The 14,364-nt window shown below is 59.9% G+C and overlaps 1 protein-coding gene across 1 annotated transcript in view; it reads left to right on the top strand.

The window, feature by feature from the left end:
* Window positions 1-1,615: 1,615 nt before the first annotated feature.
* The window catches only part of UNC13A (unc-13 homolog A), a 32,540-nt gene continuing 19,791 nt past the window's right edge, over window positions 1,616-14,364 (top strand). The window contains exons 1-18 of the mRNA XM_057376869.1: window positions 1,616-1,661; window positions 1,896-2,013; window positions 2,195-2,318; window positions 2,507-2,580; window positions 2,659-2,713; window positions 3,421-3,456; window positions 3,985-4,195; window positions 4,700-4,825; window positions 6,217-6,849; window positions 8,408-8,501; window positions 9,472-9,518; window positions 10,540-10,618; window positions 11,868-11,873; window positions 12,143-12,214; window positions 12,527-12,746; window positions 13,261-13,488; window positions 13,668-13,809; window positions 14,181-14,350. Of these exons, the coding sequence (XP_057232852.1) occupies window positions 1,657-1,661; window positions 1,896-2,013; window positions 2,195-2,318; window positions 2,507-2,580; window positions 2,659-2,713; window positions 3,421-3,456; window positions 3,985-4,195; window positions 4,700-4,825; window positions 6,217-6,849; window positions 8,408-8,501; window positions 9,472-9,518; window positions 10,540-10,618; window positions 11,868-11,873; window positions 12,143-12,214; window positions 12,527-12,746; window positions 13,261-13,488; window positions 13,668-13,809; window positions 14,181-14,350 (2,440 nt within the window). The 5' untranslated portion in view covers window positions 1,616-1,656. The remainder of the gene's footprint in view (window positions 1,662-1,895; window positions 2,014-2,194; window positions 2,319-2,506; window positions 2,581-2,658; window positions 2,714-3,420; window positions 3,457-3,984; window positions 4,196-4,699; window positions 4,826-6,216; window positions 6,850-8,407; window positions 8,502-9,471; window positions 9,519-10,539; window positions 10,619-11,867; window positions 11,874-12,142; window positions 12,215-12,526; window positions 12,747-13,260; window positions 13,489-13,667; window positions 13,810-14,180; window positions 14,351-14,364) is intronic.

The following is a 14,364-nucleotide window of genomic DNA, read 5'->3' as shown; positions in this document are numbered from 1 at the left end:
TCTCGGTGGGCACAGGGAAGGCAGACGAGCCAGAGGGTCCCCAGTTGTTTCCCCAGGCGATGATTGCCCCTGCCTCAGTTTCCCCGAGGCTGCTGGTGCCACACGGCCTCCTCCCAGCCCTGGCAGGCACGTGGCGCCGGCGGCAGCCCCGCGTCCCCTCCGGCGCTGGTGGCGGGTGATAAGCGGCTGGCGAGTGGCACGTCTCCGAAATCAAATTACCTTTGATGTCRCCAGGGCTATTTTCATCCCTGCTCGGTCACGTTGGTCCTGCACCCGCTGGCACCCGCGTCATTTAACCGTTCTCCGGGTGCTGTGTCATTCTCTCCCCGCCCGCTCCCCTCTTGGCATCCCGGAGGGCACCCCTCATCCCCCTCCGCCCCCCCTATTGGCAGCGTCGGTGCCTGGCTGTGCTCAGCTCCATTTACCCCCCACTGCAGCCAAAACCTGGGCACCGACCCTAACCCAGCTGGGTGAAGCCGGGGGGTCAGCCAGAATCGGGGGGAAGGGTTTCTCGTGGTGCTGATCAGGATTGGAGCCCCCCTGCACACCCCAATGGGCAGGGTGGGAATGAGCCCCACGGTGTCCCCAGGAGGGAGACAAGGCTAGCGGCAGTGGGGGCGTTTTGGGGCTATTTGGGATTTTGGAAGGGTATCCACCACCCCTGGGGTTGGTTTTGGGCAGGGAGAGTTACAGCGCCCCCGACCCACGAGGGTTCCTGTGGGAAATCCGGGTCAGTGGTTTGGGAGAGACTTAACCCTGGTGCTGCTGGGCTGGTGACCTCCCCAGCTGGGACTGGAGTGGGGGACAGGGCCCCCCAGACCACAGATTTTCCCAGGAGATACGGATGGTAACATCCAAATAAATCCTAATTCACAAGTGTGTTGGCGGGGGGGGGGGGGGGGCTGGATGTAACACCCCCTCAACAGAGGAAGGCTGGTCATTTGGGGTTGCAAGCTGTCCCAGAGGAGCAGTTTTTTTGTGGGAGCCTTTGCTTCCCACTCATACCCACCTATAGCTCATGTCTGATCCCCCACCCTCACTTGTCACTGGGGATCCCGACACCTTCCCCACCTGGGAGCTGAGGAGGGTGGGGGGGCAGCCAGGACTGGGGTCCTCCCACCCCCTTGGCATGCTGGTGGRGGTCCCCAGTCCCCTCCCACAGGGTCTCAGGGTGATTCTCTTCCCCTCCTTTGTCCCCACAGTTAAAAAGGCCAAGTACGACGGGCCCCAAGGTAAGTGAGACCCCACCTGCCTGCCTGCCTTGGGGGAGGGTAGGGGGCTCTTGGGCTGGTGGGGTGTGGTAAGGTCAGAGGAGGGGTTGGGGAAGGGGATTGAGGGGACCCTCAGCTCTGGAGACATCATTGGGCAAGTTGGGGATACACACCCACAGATGGGRGTGCCCTGGACAGGAGCAGGGGGCTCACATCCTACCAGCCCTGGCAGAGATGGGATTCCTCCTGCAGCTGGGGTGCTGAGGGAAGGGTGTGTGGGAGTGGCAGGGGGCAGTGTCGGTGACTGGAGACACACTGGGGGTCACTTCACCCTCTGCTTGTTCCCACAGAGAAGTTTAACACCTACGTGACCCTGAAGGTGCAGAATGTCAAGAGCACGACCATCGCGGTGCGAGGCAACCTGCCCTCSTGGGAGCAGGACTTCATGTTGTGAGTGTCCAGGGGCTACCCCGAGCTCCCCCATCCCTGCTGCTCCCCCTCACCCCCGCAAATAACACGGGGAGTTCTCCACTGCCCTGATTCCAGATCTGGGGGGCTCATCTGAGTCCTGGGGTGGAGGGGTCAGGTAGAAGCTGCGGTGGTCCCAGGGGGCTGCTGAGAATAGGTAACCTGAGGGGGGTTAACCTGGTGTGGGGAGTAACCCGATACCTGTCCTGTCCCCAGTGAGATCAACCGGCTGGACCTGGGCCTGACRGTGGAGGTGTGGAACAAGGGGCTCATCTGGGACACCATGGTGGGCACAGTGTGGATCCCCCTCCGGACCATCCGGCAGTCCAATGAGGTAGGGAGCCAGGCACAGCCATCTSCCTGCTGAGCYCCAAGGGACATCTGCCACCCCCAGYTGTCCTTTGGGCCAGGCAGAACCTTCTGCATCCTGCTTGGGGCCAGACTCCATRTGCTGGGGTTGTGGGGCTGGGAAACAGGGGTCTGGGAGCTCTCCTCACCCCATTTCTACCCTGCAGGAGGGCCCTGGGGAATGGCTCACGCTCGACTCCCAGGTCATCATGACTGACAATGAGATTTCAGGCACCAAAGATCCGACTTTCCACCGCATCCTCCTTGACACCCGCTTTGAGCTACCGCTGGGTGGGTACCCCATCSCCCATCCCCGACTCCCCCAGGCCTGGCCTGTGTCCTTCCTTGCCCCTGGCCCCAGGGATGCYCATGAGCCTTGGAGCTGGGGCTGAGGGTCTGATCCTGTGGCCCAAAAAGCTTGAAGGCTGCTCTGGGGGTGAAAGATGTCTCTGTACCCACTGGTGTTTTCACCCTCACAGACATCCCCGAGGAGGAGGCCAGGTACTGGGCCAAGAAGCTGGAGCAGCTCAATGCGATGCGGGACCAGGATGATGTGAGTGCAGGCAGAGCTGGGGTGGGGGGCAGGGGCTGTGTTGCCAGCAGAAGCCTTCAGCAGCCCCTCTCTCCCCAGTATGCTTTCCAGGAGGAGCAGGAGAAGCCTCTGCCCGTGCATGGCTCGCAGTGCTGTAAGTGCTGCCCTGTCCCTGCCCTGCTGCCACAGGGTATCCCGTACCCCCACACCCTCCTTTCTCCACACTGAGGAATTGTAAGGGGTGGGCTGCTCATCTGCTTTGGGGCATTGAATCCCAGCCCTAGTGGGGTTCAGCTTCACCCCATAGCCTGTCCCCATCCCCATTCCTGTCTTCCTTCCTGTATTTGCTGGCGTTTCTTTGCTGTCTCTCTGCTCCCAGGGGGTGAGCTTTCCCGTAGGTGGAGGGAACAGGGCGTGAGGGCAATGGGGCTGGTGAGGATGGTCACCCTGGGGCAAGGGTCAGCAAGGSTAGTGATGGGGTTTGCTGGGGGGGGGGTCCAGATTTGGGGTAGCAGCTCAGATTGTCCCGACACATGCCTCAGTTTCCCCTTCTGTAAGCACCCCAGGGCCATGTATGGTTCAGTGCCCAACCCTAGGCCCTGTCCCCTGTGAGTGCCCCCATGCCTGGCCGTTGCACTGTCCCCAGCCTGAGTCAGTGACACCAGTGACACACCAGGCACTGTCTCCAGTCCAGCTTGCTGTCACCATGTTCAGGCCTGGGCACTGTCCCAGTGCCAGTGTGTCCCATCTTGGATGCTGTCCCCAGGGCAGTGTCCTCAACCCAGTGTGCCGTCTGGGGAGATGCTGGTTCCTCCCAGACAGCCTCCTCCATCTTTATTGTCTCTGCCCCTTTCTTTGTAGGCAACTGGAATTATTTTGGCTGGGGAGAACAGCAGAGTAAGTATCCTGCCCCTCCTCTCTTCCCTGGTTGGGGGTCCCCAGCTCACCCATTTTTGCCTGGCCCAGGGCTCAGAGGACCCAGAGCTTGGGTTTAGCCTGTGGCCTCATGCTGTGACTCTGTGCTGGATGAGGACAGTGTCACCAAGTGCCCTGTCCTRGGCAGGACCGTCTCCATGGGCTGGTGGGGACATGGCACCATGGGGCTCTGTGCCCTTGGGTTGTTCCAGGGACAATGAGCAGCTTGGGCTTTGCCTCTGTGGTGGGACTTTGGTGGGACAGAGGGAGGGTCTCTGCCCCCTGTCCTCTTCCTCCTTCTGTATGTCCCAAATTTCCCCTCTGCCTTCCCCTCATCCTCCCCATACCCTTCCTGTGCTGAGAATGTCAGCTCACCCCTCACCCCGCCCTGGGCTCACCTCCCAGCATGCTCCCACAGCGGTGGGGACACACTGGTGGCACTGGTGGGTCTGTGCAGGGCAGGGGTGGATTTGGGCCATCCCCCACCCCGCTCACTGTGACCCCTTGCAGACGATGACCCTGACAGCACTGTGGAYGACCGGGACAGCGACTACCGCAGCGAGACCAGCAACAGCATCCCCCCACCCTACTACACCACCTCCCAGCCCAATGCCTCCGTGCACCAGTACCCCATGAGGCACCAGCAGCAGAGCTCTCGCGACTCCTACACGGACTCCATGCAGAGCTACGAGATGGACTACTCGGACCAGGCTCCCATCAGGTAGTGTGGCCATAGCCAGCTCACCCCGGGACCCGCTCTCCAACTTCCCCTGCAGGTGACAGAGGCCAGCAGGTCCCCAGGGTGACGCCAGAGATGGCACTCCTAGGGCGGTGGGTGATGGAGTGATGGAGGGAAGGATGCTGTGGTGCGGAAGAGTAGGGTGGTGCTGGCCCCATCCAAGCCTTTCCTTTTCWTTGGGAAGTTTTCAAACTCTTTTGGGTCAATTCCCTCCTCTGTCCATGCTGGGTTTGGGGCTCCCCACYCCTGCCTATCCCTGCTGGGAGCTGGGCAGTGGGGTGTTGGCTGTCTGGGGCAGTAGACGTGGCAGGGACAGCTGCCCGATGCTTTGTTCCTGTGGTTGCAGCAGAACCCAGCCCAAAGCGCCAAGCCCCATCCACATGGACAGAGCCTCCCTGCCGGTGTCCCCTCTGCAGCAGGGGGTGGCGGGTGGCGGCGGTGTGACAGCYGGGACCTCACTGACCATGTTCCTCTCCTCCCCGGCAGACGCTATGGTAGTGTAGACTCTGCCGCAAACGGACGCAGCGACGCTGAGTCCGGTTCTGAGTCGAGCAGGCGGACCAGCCGCCAGCCTTCCCTTGAGAGCAGGCGGTCCCTAGACCTATCGGATAGGTGGGTCACTGCCTGTGCCRTGTGCCTGTGCCGTCGCAGAGTGCTGTGGTCGCTCCGTGCAGCCATGGTGAGGCCAACACCAGTCCTGGCAAGGGCGGCCTTGTGCCACCCTCTCCGCCCCACATCCTTGTACAGGGACAGCTTTGGGATGCTCCAGGTGTCCCCCCAGCCCTSTGGTGTTCCCTCTTGCTGCTTCACCCCAGTTCATGGGGCCACATCCCGGTGTCCTGGTGCTGCTCGCTGGCGCTGTGACCATCTGGCAGCGCCGCTGCCCGTTCCTTGTCGTGCCAGTGAGTGTGGGACTGGGCCCTCCGTGACTCAAATGCCACCCCCTGTTCCTGGTCACCTGCCAGGGAGCGCCTGTTTGGGCAAAAGCCTCATGCAGTGATTTGGGACGCTGCGATGTGCCAAGGACCCCTCTCCCAGCTCTATCCAGGATCAGGATGGGGAGGTGTGGGGTTTCTGGGCATGAGCYGTGTCTCCTTCATCCCAGTGCCCCAAGTTCTCCTTCCCAAGGTGCCTGGATGGTCCCAGTACCCCTCCCAGCTGGGACCAGCTTGYGCATCCCCCAATACTCTCTTCCCTGTGGTGTCCCCTGGCTTCCCACAGCCTGGCTCKGCCACTCTGGGCTCTGCCCATTGCRCTCCCTCATCCTTGYCCCTTCACACACCCCCTGAGCCCTGGCTGCCAGTGCTGGAGACGTGGTGTCGGCCTCTTCCTCGGCATGTCCCTGTCCTGTCTGCATGTCTGCTTCTGTCAGCCTGTCCCCACAGAGCCATGGGGCTGCCCTGTCCCCAGCAGCCTCCTGGGACACAGGGACCCCTGTGGGACCCCCACTCAGGAAACTGTGAGAGAAGGGGGCTGAAAGGGCCAGGGGGGCAGACAGGGTGGGGGAAGGGGTCTGGCCTGGCAGGAAGAGTGAAAAGGGGACCCCTGGGTAGGGATGGTGTTAGGAGGAGTGAAGGGGTTGAGGGGATATCCTGGGGCTGGGTGCCCAGGAAGGCTGCGGGAGCACTGGGATGTCAGGGTAGAAGCTGTGTGACAGATCTGTGTGTTGGGGRCAGGACAGGGTKCCCRGCAGCAGCAGGAGGCAGGATCTGGYTGGGGGTGCTGCTGCCACCACCCTGGCTGGGGTGAGCTGAGGGGACAGACGCTGTCTCCCCCATTCCCGCTGTCAGCCCAGGCACAGGCAGGGAGGTCAGGCCCTRTGAGTGCCCCAGCGTGGGGGGCTGGTTCCAGCCCTTGGAGCCTCCTGGCTCTGTGCCTTCGGCTCCCAGGACAAGGAGCCCAATGCTCCCGGTGCAAGATGTTCATCCTCCCGCCCCGGTGTGGGGCTCCTGAGGTGACATGGACTCACGGGAGCCCTGTCCTTGTGTCCCCTCACCCCTCAGCCCCACAGGGAGCAGCCGCTACGCCTCGTCGGCAGAGCTGAGCCAGGGCAGCTCCCAGCTGAGCGAGGACTTCGAGAATGAGAGCCTGAGGGACTCAGAGCTGGACGAGAGGGACGGCGACTCCTACCACTCCTGCCACAGCTCTGTCAGCTACCGCAAGGACTCGCCACGCTGGGAGGAGGAGGATGATGATGATCTCTACCTGGAGGAGGAGGAGGAAGAGTTCATTGAGGACTACAGTGAGACTGAAGAGGGCTACCCCAAGGACGAGGAGCTGGAGGAGGAGGAGGAGGAGCTGCGGGAGCAGGACACCTATGAACCCCCTGAGCACGAAACGTACCCACCACCACCACAGAAACCCCCTCCACAGCAGCAGCARCAACAGGTGCCACAGCAGCAGCAACAGCAGCAACAGCAACAGCAGCAGCAACAGCAGCAGCAACCCCAGCTGGTCCCACAGCAGAAGCCTCAGCAGCAGGAAAGGAAGGAGGAGAGGAAAGAGGAGAGGAAGGAGGAGAAGGACACCTCTATCCCCCAGGAAGCTCCTGAGGCCCTCCAGGCCCAGCGGGCAGAGGAGGAAGTTCCTGTGCAAGAGGCAGCCCCGGAGACTGAGCCCCCAAAGCCGGATGAGAGGTAGGAGGGGGAGCTGTCCTGTTGTGTCCCTGGGAGGGCACAGTGCCTGGAGGTGCTGAGGATGCTCTGGAGGTGGCTCAGGAATGGTGCTTGGCACAGGACCAGGGACCTTCTGCCATGTCTGGAGCTTTTCCAGGTGCCTGAGATATCGAGGTGGGGAAAGCCCACCTTTTGCCACCCAGGCAAGAGCCAGCCCCCTGGGCGTGCTGCCCTGGCCCAGCCACCCACTGTGCTAAGCAAGGTTCAAGGTGTTCAAGAACCTGCTGGGGTTGCAGGGCTGCAGATTTATAACCTGGGACAAGCCTGGGGCTGGGGGAAGGGGTGTCCTGGGGCTGCAACTCCTCCCCTCTGGCTCAAGCTCTTGGCAGCCTGGACAGAGCTTGGTCAGAGGAGATTTCCTTCACAGGAGTCAATCCTCTCCCTAGGCCTGGTAAAAGCTCATTCATGGCCTCCTGTGCTGTACAGGTGAATTAACTGGTGGCCAGGTTCCTGGTGGAGCATGTGAATAATTCATATCTTGGGGACAAATTATTCAAATATTGTTATTGACCATTTCCATTTTCAGTGAGTGTCACTCCTCTGTGCAGAAATGAACTGTGACAGGCTTTTTCAGCCTTTTATTTAGTTTAAATTACAGACCAGGAATGGGGAGGCTCTAATTTAAAACATTGTGTAATAAGCTGTTTTTTAAACAAATATAAAAAACAAGACCTCGCAGGAGCCTGGGGGCCTCAGGTCAGGTCTGCCTTCAGTGCCGACTGGGCAGGGGGCTTGGGGGRTGCAGTGCTGGGATTTGGGGACCATGGATTGTGCTGGGAACCCCAGATTGTGCTGGGAGCCCCAGATTAGTGCTGAGGCCTCAGATTAATATTGATGACCCCAAATTAGCTTTGGGTACAGTAGATTAGTGCTGAGAGCCACAGGTTAATGCTGAGGACCCCAGGTTAGCACAGAGAATCCCAGATTAGCACAAAGCCCCTCAGGTTTGGGCAGGTTCATCTGAGCACCCCATGGCCTCTTCCCAGAGTGGTTCTGGGCTCCTCTCTCCTGTGTCATATCACACCAGGCTCTCCAGGAGTGTAGTATGTTTGGAGGATTTATTTTTCTTTTCCTCCATGTTTTTCCTTGATTTTGTAGGAGARGAAAAAAGCCCACAACACTCAGCATGTCCAGGCAGACAGTTTTCCCTGGGTTTAGAGCCACAGGGGTGTTGGGTGTTCTTCACCCCAGAAAGAAGTGGCCAGGGGACATTGTGCTGGGGAGGTGAAGGGCAAAGGATATTTAATTCACATGCTTGTGTCACTGTCTCCTGTGTGTCACTTGGGTGCTCAGGGCAGGGTCTTCCCAGTGCTGTGCCCTGACTGTGCTGCCCTTTGCAGTGGGATCTGCTGCCCTTTCTGGTACCCCTGGTACCATGATGGGGTTTTGCCATGTCCTTGCTGTCTCAAGGCCCATCAGGATCCCCAAATCACAGCCTCAGATGTGCTGGGGGTGTGAGGGCTGCTCCCCGCTCCCTAGTGCCATGCTGGGAGGTGACAGGGGCTGTGTGTGCTTGCAGGGAGCCAGCAGAAGAGGAGGTGCAGGACCCTAAAGCACGAGCCAAAGCCAACTGGCTGAGAGCCTTCAACAAGGTCTGCATGCAGCTGCAGGAGGTGAGGACCCCCCGGCCACCGCTGCAGCCCCGGGCTGGATGCACACCTGGGCAGCTTCCAGGGACATCCACGGACCCATCCTGGCCTGGGGGTACCAACAGTGGTGCCCCACAACCCCATTCCCACCAAGTGGGATGCCYGGAGGGGCCGGGAGTGCTGAGGACCCCCCATGTGTGCTGCATGTGTGTGCCGGTGCGAGACCCCCACCCTCTCCCCTCTGTTGAGTTGACAATATTTTGTTTTGTTTTTAGACTCCATCCTCCATCTTTTCTTTTTGTTTTGGCTCTGGATTCGCTCCCCGGGGTCTCGATCCCCCTCCCCACCGCTTCTCTTTTCAGTTGTCCACCACCATGGCCCTTGCACCCGCGTCTCCCCTTCCTGCAGGGAAGGGGTGTAGCCTGCCTGCAGGTAAGCATGTCCCCCTGGAACCTGCCAGCCACGTGTGTGCCTTCCCTGTGTGTGTGCCTGTGTGTGTGTGTGTGTGCAGGGGTTGCCCACGAAGGAGGGGTGATGGTCTCTCTCCTCCCTTCYCCCCCAAAACAATCCCTTCCTTCAAGGGAGGTGGCACCACTGGTTGATCCCTGCACACACACCCTTTTCCATGTGCTCTGGCTTTTTCCCTGCTCTTCTCTCCAACTGCTGTGGGTCCCTGAGGACCTGCTGAGCCTTTGTGATGCTTCTCCACTCCCCCAAGCCCCCAATTGTAGCCATCCCCCCYGCTTTGCCAGCCTCAGCCCCTCCACTGAAGCCCACCCACCGCTCACACAGGTCAGCCTCCTGAAGAGATTTAATCCCAAATACTTATTCTCTCTGCTGGGAGGAGCCCCCTTGGTTTTGGAACACACTTTTCTCTGCCCACCCTGCTCATCATTCCATGCTCCCCCAGTGCTGTGGGCTCTCACTGCTCTGYGGGGGCTGTTCCCATGCTGGTGGCTCCTGCTGTGCCCTGACACTGTCCCTTGTTTTCCAGGCCCGCGGGGAAGGTGATGGAGAGAAATCCCTGTGGTTCAAAGGCGGGTAAGTACAAGGAGGAAGCTGTGTACACTCTGCCCCCCCGGGATCTCAGTCCCCTCCCCATTAGGATGTGATTTTTTTAGTGAGCTCAGCAGCAAGCTTGCGTGGGGAAGGGTTGCTGAGATGTGGGCATGCAGGAAGGCCAGATTTTGGGGCTAGTCAGTGCTTTTGGAGGAGTCAGCAGAGATGGCACCATTGTGTGTCGACAACAGCTGCTGCTGAGGGGGAGAGAGAGGAGGTGAGATGGGGTGGGACTGACTTGGGGTGGCAACTCCTGCTTCCCTCACGGAGAAAATCCTGAGCCTCTCATCTGGGCTGGAGGTCTCAGTCCTGTCCTGCCCTCGCCGACAGCCCTGCCATGGACTGGGCAGAGCCTGGTAGGTTGCCTGAGACTCCCCAGATCACTGTGGGGATTTCTTTCCGACAGGGCTGGGAGGTGCCATTCCTGCCTTGTGTTCTCTTGCAGCAGAACTTGAGGCTCACCTGCTCAATGCTCTCCTTAGGGCGCCAGAGGGAACCCCAGCTCCCCAGCCTCACGCTGCAAGGCCAAAGCTGACTAAGCCAAATGGGCCATTTTTCTCCTGCATTTCACTGTCATGCTTCACATGTGGAAAAAATCAGAGTTTTTGTTGAAATCCCTTTCCTGCCAGTTTTCATTTCGGATCCCTGCCCTGGCTTGGGTGGTGGTGGGGATGGGGATCCCATGAGTGGTTGCTTTGCAGYCCTGTCCACCAAGTCCTAGATATGAAGAAGAAATCCTTTCCTGAGAGAGTGCTGAGGCCCTGGCACAGGTTGCCCTGAGCAGCTGTGGCTGYCCMATCCTTGGGAGTGTCCAAGGCCAGGTTGGCAACCTGATCTAGTGGAAGGTGTCCCTGCCTGTGGCAGGGGGTGGAACGAGATGAACTTTAAGGTCCCTCCCAGCACAAACTATYCCGTGATTCTGTGAAGTGACCGTGGGGCAATAACAGGGTGCCCCTTCCTGCCTCAGTTTCCCCTTCCCCGCTGACTCTCCTCTCTCTTGCAGGCCTGGTGGCGGGCTGATCATTATAGACAGCATGCCGGACATTCGCAAGCGAAAGCCCATCCCCCTAGTTAGCGATTTGGTGAGGTTCCTCCCAAGGCACCCCCCCACAGCTGCCGGCTTCGCTCCCGCTGCGCCCCCACCGGACCGCGCCGCCCGTGCCCCGCTCCCCAGCTGCCTCTAACATGGCTTGTGTTCTCTGTTTTCTTTCCTGTGGCCTGGCTGGGCCTTCCCCGCGGCAGGGGGGCGGCTGTAAGGTTTCTGCGCTGCATTAACAGCATGCCCGACATTAAGCCTGGACGCAAATCTCTCCCTCTAGTCAGCGATCTGGTGAGCGCGGTGCGAGGGGTTAAAGAGACAGCGCCCTTGGGGGCTGCCGCCAGCCCTCAGCCCCCCCAGCCCTCCCAAACGGGGGCGGGGGTGTCCCACTGCCCTGGGGGCTCCTGGCCCTCCTTGCAGTGGGGAGCTGGGCTTTCCCTACCCGAGGGTGCTTCTCTTTAACGGATCTCCTGTCCCTACACCAAGCATCAGCCTGAGGCTTCCCGGGGCTGGATCTGGTTCCCCAGTTTTTTACTGGTGCTGYGTCCCTCGTCCCTTCCTGTGCCAGCTGCCATAGGTCCCTGCAGCTCGGACCGTGCTGGTGCTGGACAGACAGACCCTTGCACGAGGGGAGGGCTGGCAKTGGCTTTTCCAAGTAGCCCAGACCCTGTGCTCTTGTCCCCACTGTCCCAGTGTATGGGGCTGGGGACCCCCCGTGTATGGGCCCCCTGTGGTGGGGTCCCCTCCAGCCCCTGGGCTCTGTTGCACAGGGTCACTCTGCTGTTCCCCTCCCAGCCCTCATGGCAGGGGACAGCAGTTTTGGAAACCAGACACCTTTTGCCCCCAGAATTAGGTGCCCTTCCTGTCCTTCCCCTCTCTTTACACCTCTTCAGCTCCACTGTGTGCCCTCCCTGGGCTGCCACCTTCCTGTTCCCGACCTGTGTCCCCCCCATCCCCCTTGCTGCCCCCAACCCGGTGCCCCCACCCCCAGCCCTCCTGGGCAGCCGCTGATGCTTCTGCACTGTGCTGTGTTGGTGTTGTGGGGGTGGGGGGTGATGGGGTGGGCAGTGTGGAGGGGTTTGGGGGGGCTGTTGCCTTTTCCTGCTGGGATTTGCAGGCTGCAGCCAGCGCTGTGGTCTGGGGACACATCCCACCCCAGCAGGAACTGCCCAGTGCTGGATGAGGGGGTGTTGCCCTGATTCCCACTGGTTCTGGCAGGGTAGGGACTCTCCTGGGAAGGGTTTGCACTAATGGCTTTTTCTTCTCCCCTCGCCTGCCCTGGCTGCCCACAGGCCATGGTAAGTGCCCCCCACCCAATCTCCCCAGGGCTCTCAGACATTGAGAGGCTCTGCCTCACTGGAGCTGAACTGGGAATGCCACAGGCTGCTGAACCGGTTCCAGTCCCACKGCACAGTGGTGGCTGGGCTGTTCCCCAGTGCCCCCCGTGCAGCCAGGACCCYTCCCCATCTGGGATTGGCRTCTGTCYTGGGTGTTCCATCACCACTGGGAGWGGAGGAGGGAYCTCCCATGCTCTGCTGGATCTGGGAACTCTCTTTCTTTCCCACAGTCCCTGGTCCAGTCCAGGAAAGCGGGAATCACGTCCGCACTGGCCTCGAGCACCTTGAACAATGAGGAGCTGGTAAGTTCTGGGGTGGAGGTGGCTGGGAGGGGGACACTGAGTGCTGGGGGCCAGCCCACAGGGGAGGTGCAGGGTCTGTGCCCCACCAGCATCCTCTGGCAGTGCTACAGCCTCTGGGATGCTCATGGCTGCACCTGGGGATAGAATCATGGGATCATTGAGGTTGGACAGAACTTGTAAGATCATCAGATCCAACTGCAACAGCACTGGGGTGCTGTCAACCCGGCAGCGCCACCATTAAACCATGTCCCCAARTGCCATCCTCTGYCCTGCTTCAGCATTTCTCCCCTTCTCTACGCTGTCCCTGCACAGAAAAACCATGTTTACAAGAAGACCCTGCAAGCCTTAGTGTACCCCATCTCCTGCACGACGCCCCAYAACTTCGAGGTGTGGACGGCCACCACGCCCACGTACTGCTACGAGTGTGAGGGGCTGCTGTGGGGCATCGCCCGGCAGGGCATGCGCTGCGCCGAGTGCGGCGTCAAGTGCCACGAGAAGTGCCAGGACCTGCTCAATGCCGACTGCCTGCAGAGTAAGGACCTGGGGCCCWCGAACTCATCCCTTCTTGCTATGGAGAGGGAGGAGGGCGCAGTTTCTGACTTGGGCATGGGTGAAGTGGTGGGCAGGGCAGACTCATCCTGGGCAGAGTGTAGATCCTTCCAGGTTTGAATTAATTAATGCATGAAATCGTGGAATTGTGGAATTGTTAAGGCTGGAAAAGACCTTTAAGATTATCACGTCCGACTATCAACTCAGCACTGTCGTGGTCACCACTAAACAATATCCCCAACAGCCACAGCTGCATGTATCTTGAATACTTCCAGGCGTGGTGACTCTGCCTGCCCTGAGCAGCCTATGCCAGGGCTGGACAACACTTCTGGGGGAGAAGTTTCCCCAATATCCAACCTAAACCTCCCCTGGTGCAACTTGAAGCCATTTCCTCCTGTCTTGTCCCCAAGCCCAGCACACCCACCTGAGAGAGCTCTCATCTCTCTCCTGGTACCACCAGCCCCCCGCCCCATCTCACCCACACCTGTCCTCTCCAGGGGCGGCAGAGAAGAGTTCCAAGCATGGAGCAGAGGACCGGACCCAGAACATCATCATGGTGCTCAAGGACCGCATGAAGATCCGGGAGCGCAACAAACCAGAGATATTTGAGCTGATCCAGGAGGTGTTTGGGGTCAACAAGACCACACACACACAGCAGATGAAGGCGGTCAAGCAGAGTGTCCTGGAYGGCACCTCCAAATGGTCGGCCAAGATCAGCATCACAGGTGGGCACTTGTCACCTTCAGCCTTGGGGACCATGGGGGTGTCCCCATTGGCCAGCCACTCATCCTGCCAGGCAGCTTCAGCCCCTGGGGTAGCACAGGTGCCTGTTTTGGGRGTCTTGGTGTGGCTGTGGCACTGACCTCTCTCTCTGTTCTCTGTGCTATTCTATGCTGTGCTGCAGTGGTTTGCGCCCAGGGCCTGCAAGCGAAGGATAAGACTGGTTCCAGTGACCCCTATGTCACTGTCCAGGTTGGAAAGACAAAAAAAAGGACTAAGACTATCTACGGCAATCTCAACCCAGTCTGGGAGGAGAACTTCCATTTGTAAGTTCACCCCTGGTCTCCCCATTCCCTTCCCTCCCTATGGTCATGCTGGACTGTGCTGGCTGTTGGCATGTCCCTGTAGGGTGGAGGGAGCCAGCTGGGCTTCATCCTCCCTCCACTGAGGGTGGAAAGGAGTGCTGGGGTCCCTGGGGTGCTGTTTTGTGCCACAGAGGATGTGATTTCAGAAGCTGAAGTTGGCACTGAGTTGCCTGCTTATGGCACAGACCCCAGAGGGAGGGCTGGTGTCCCCACATCTCTCTCCTCCAGTTTCTGCCCCATGCTGGAATGGTCCCTTTTGTTTAGGGAAACAGTGGTGGGGAGTGACTGGAAAGGTTCCCCTGCTCATCCCAGGGCCCTTCTCGCCTCCCCAGCGAGTGCCATAACTCCTCTGACCGCATCAAGGTCCGCGTGTGGGACGAGGAYGATGACATCAAGTCTCGCGTCAAGCAGCGCTTTAAGAGGGAATCTGACGACTTCCTGGGCCAGACCATCATCGAGGTCCGGACCCTGAGTGGGGAGATGGACGTCTGGTACAATCTCGGTCAGCAGCTCCCC

This window comes from Malurus melanocephalus, unplaced genomic scaffold (genome assembly GCF_030028575.1).
Source record: "Malurus melanocephalus ecotype Western Australia unplaced genomic scaffold, MMel_1.1 scaffold_293, whole genome shotgun sequence".
NCBI classification, from domain to species: domain Eukaryota; kingdom Metazoa; phylum Chordata; class Aves; order Passeriformes; family Maluridae; genus Malurus; species Malurus melanocephalus.
Note: the sequence above shows the minus strand (reverse complement) of the source record. Positions and strands in the feature narration are given on the sequence as shown.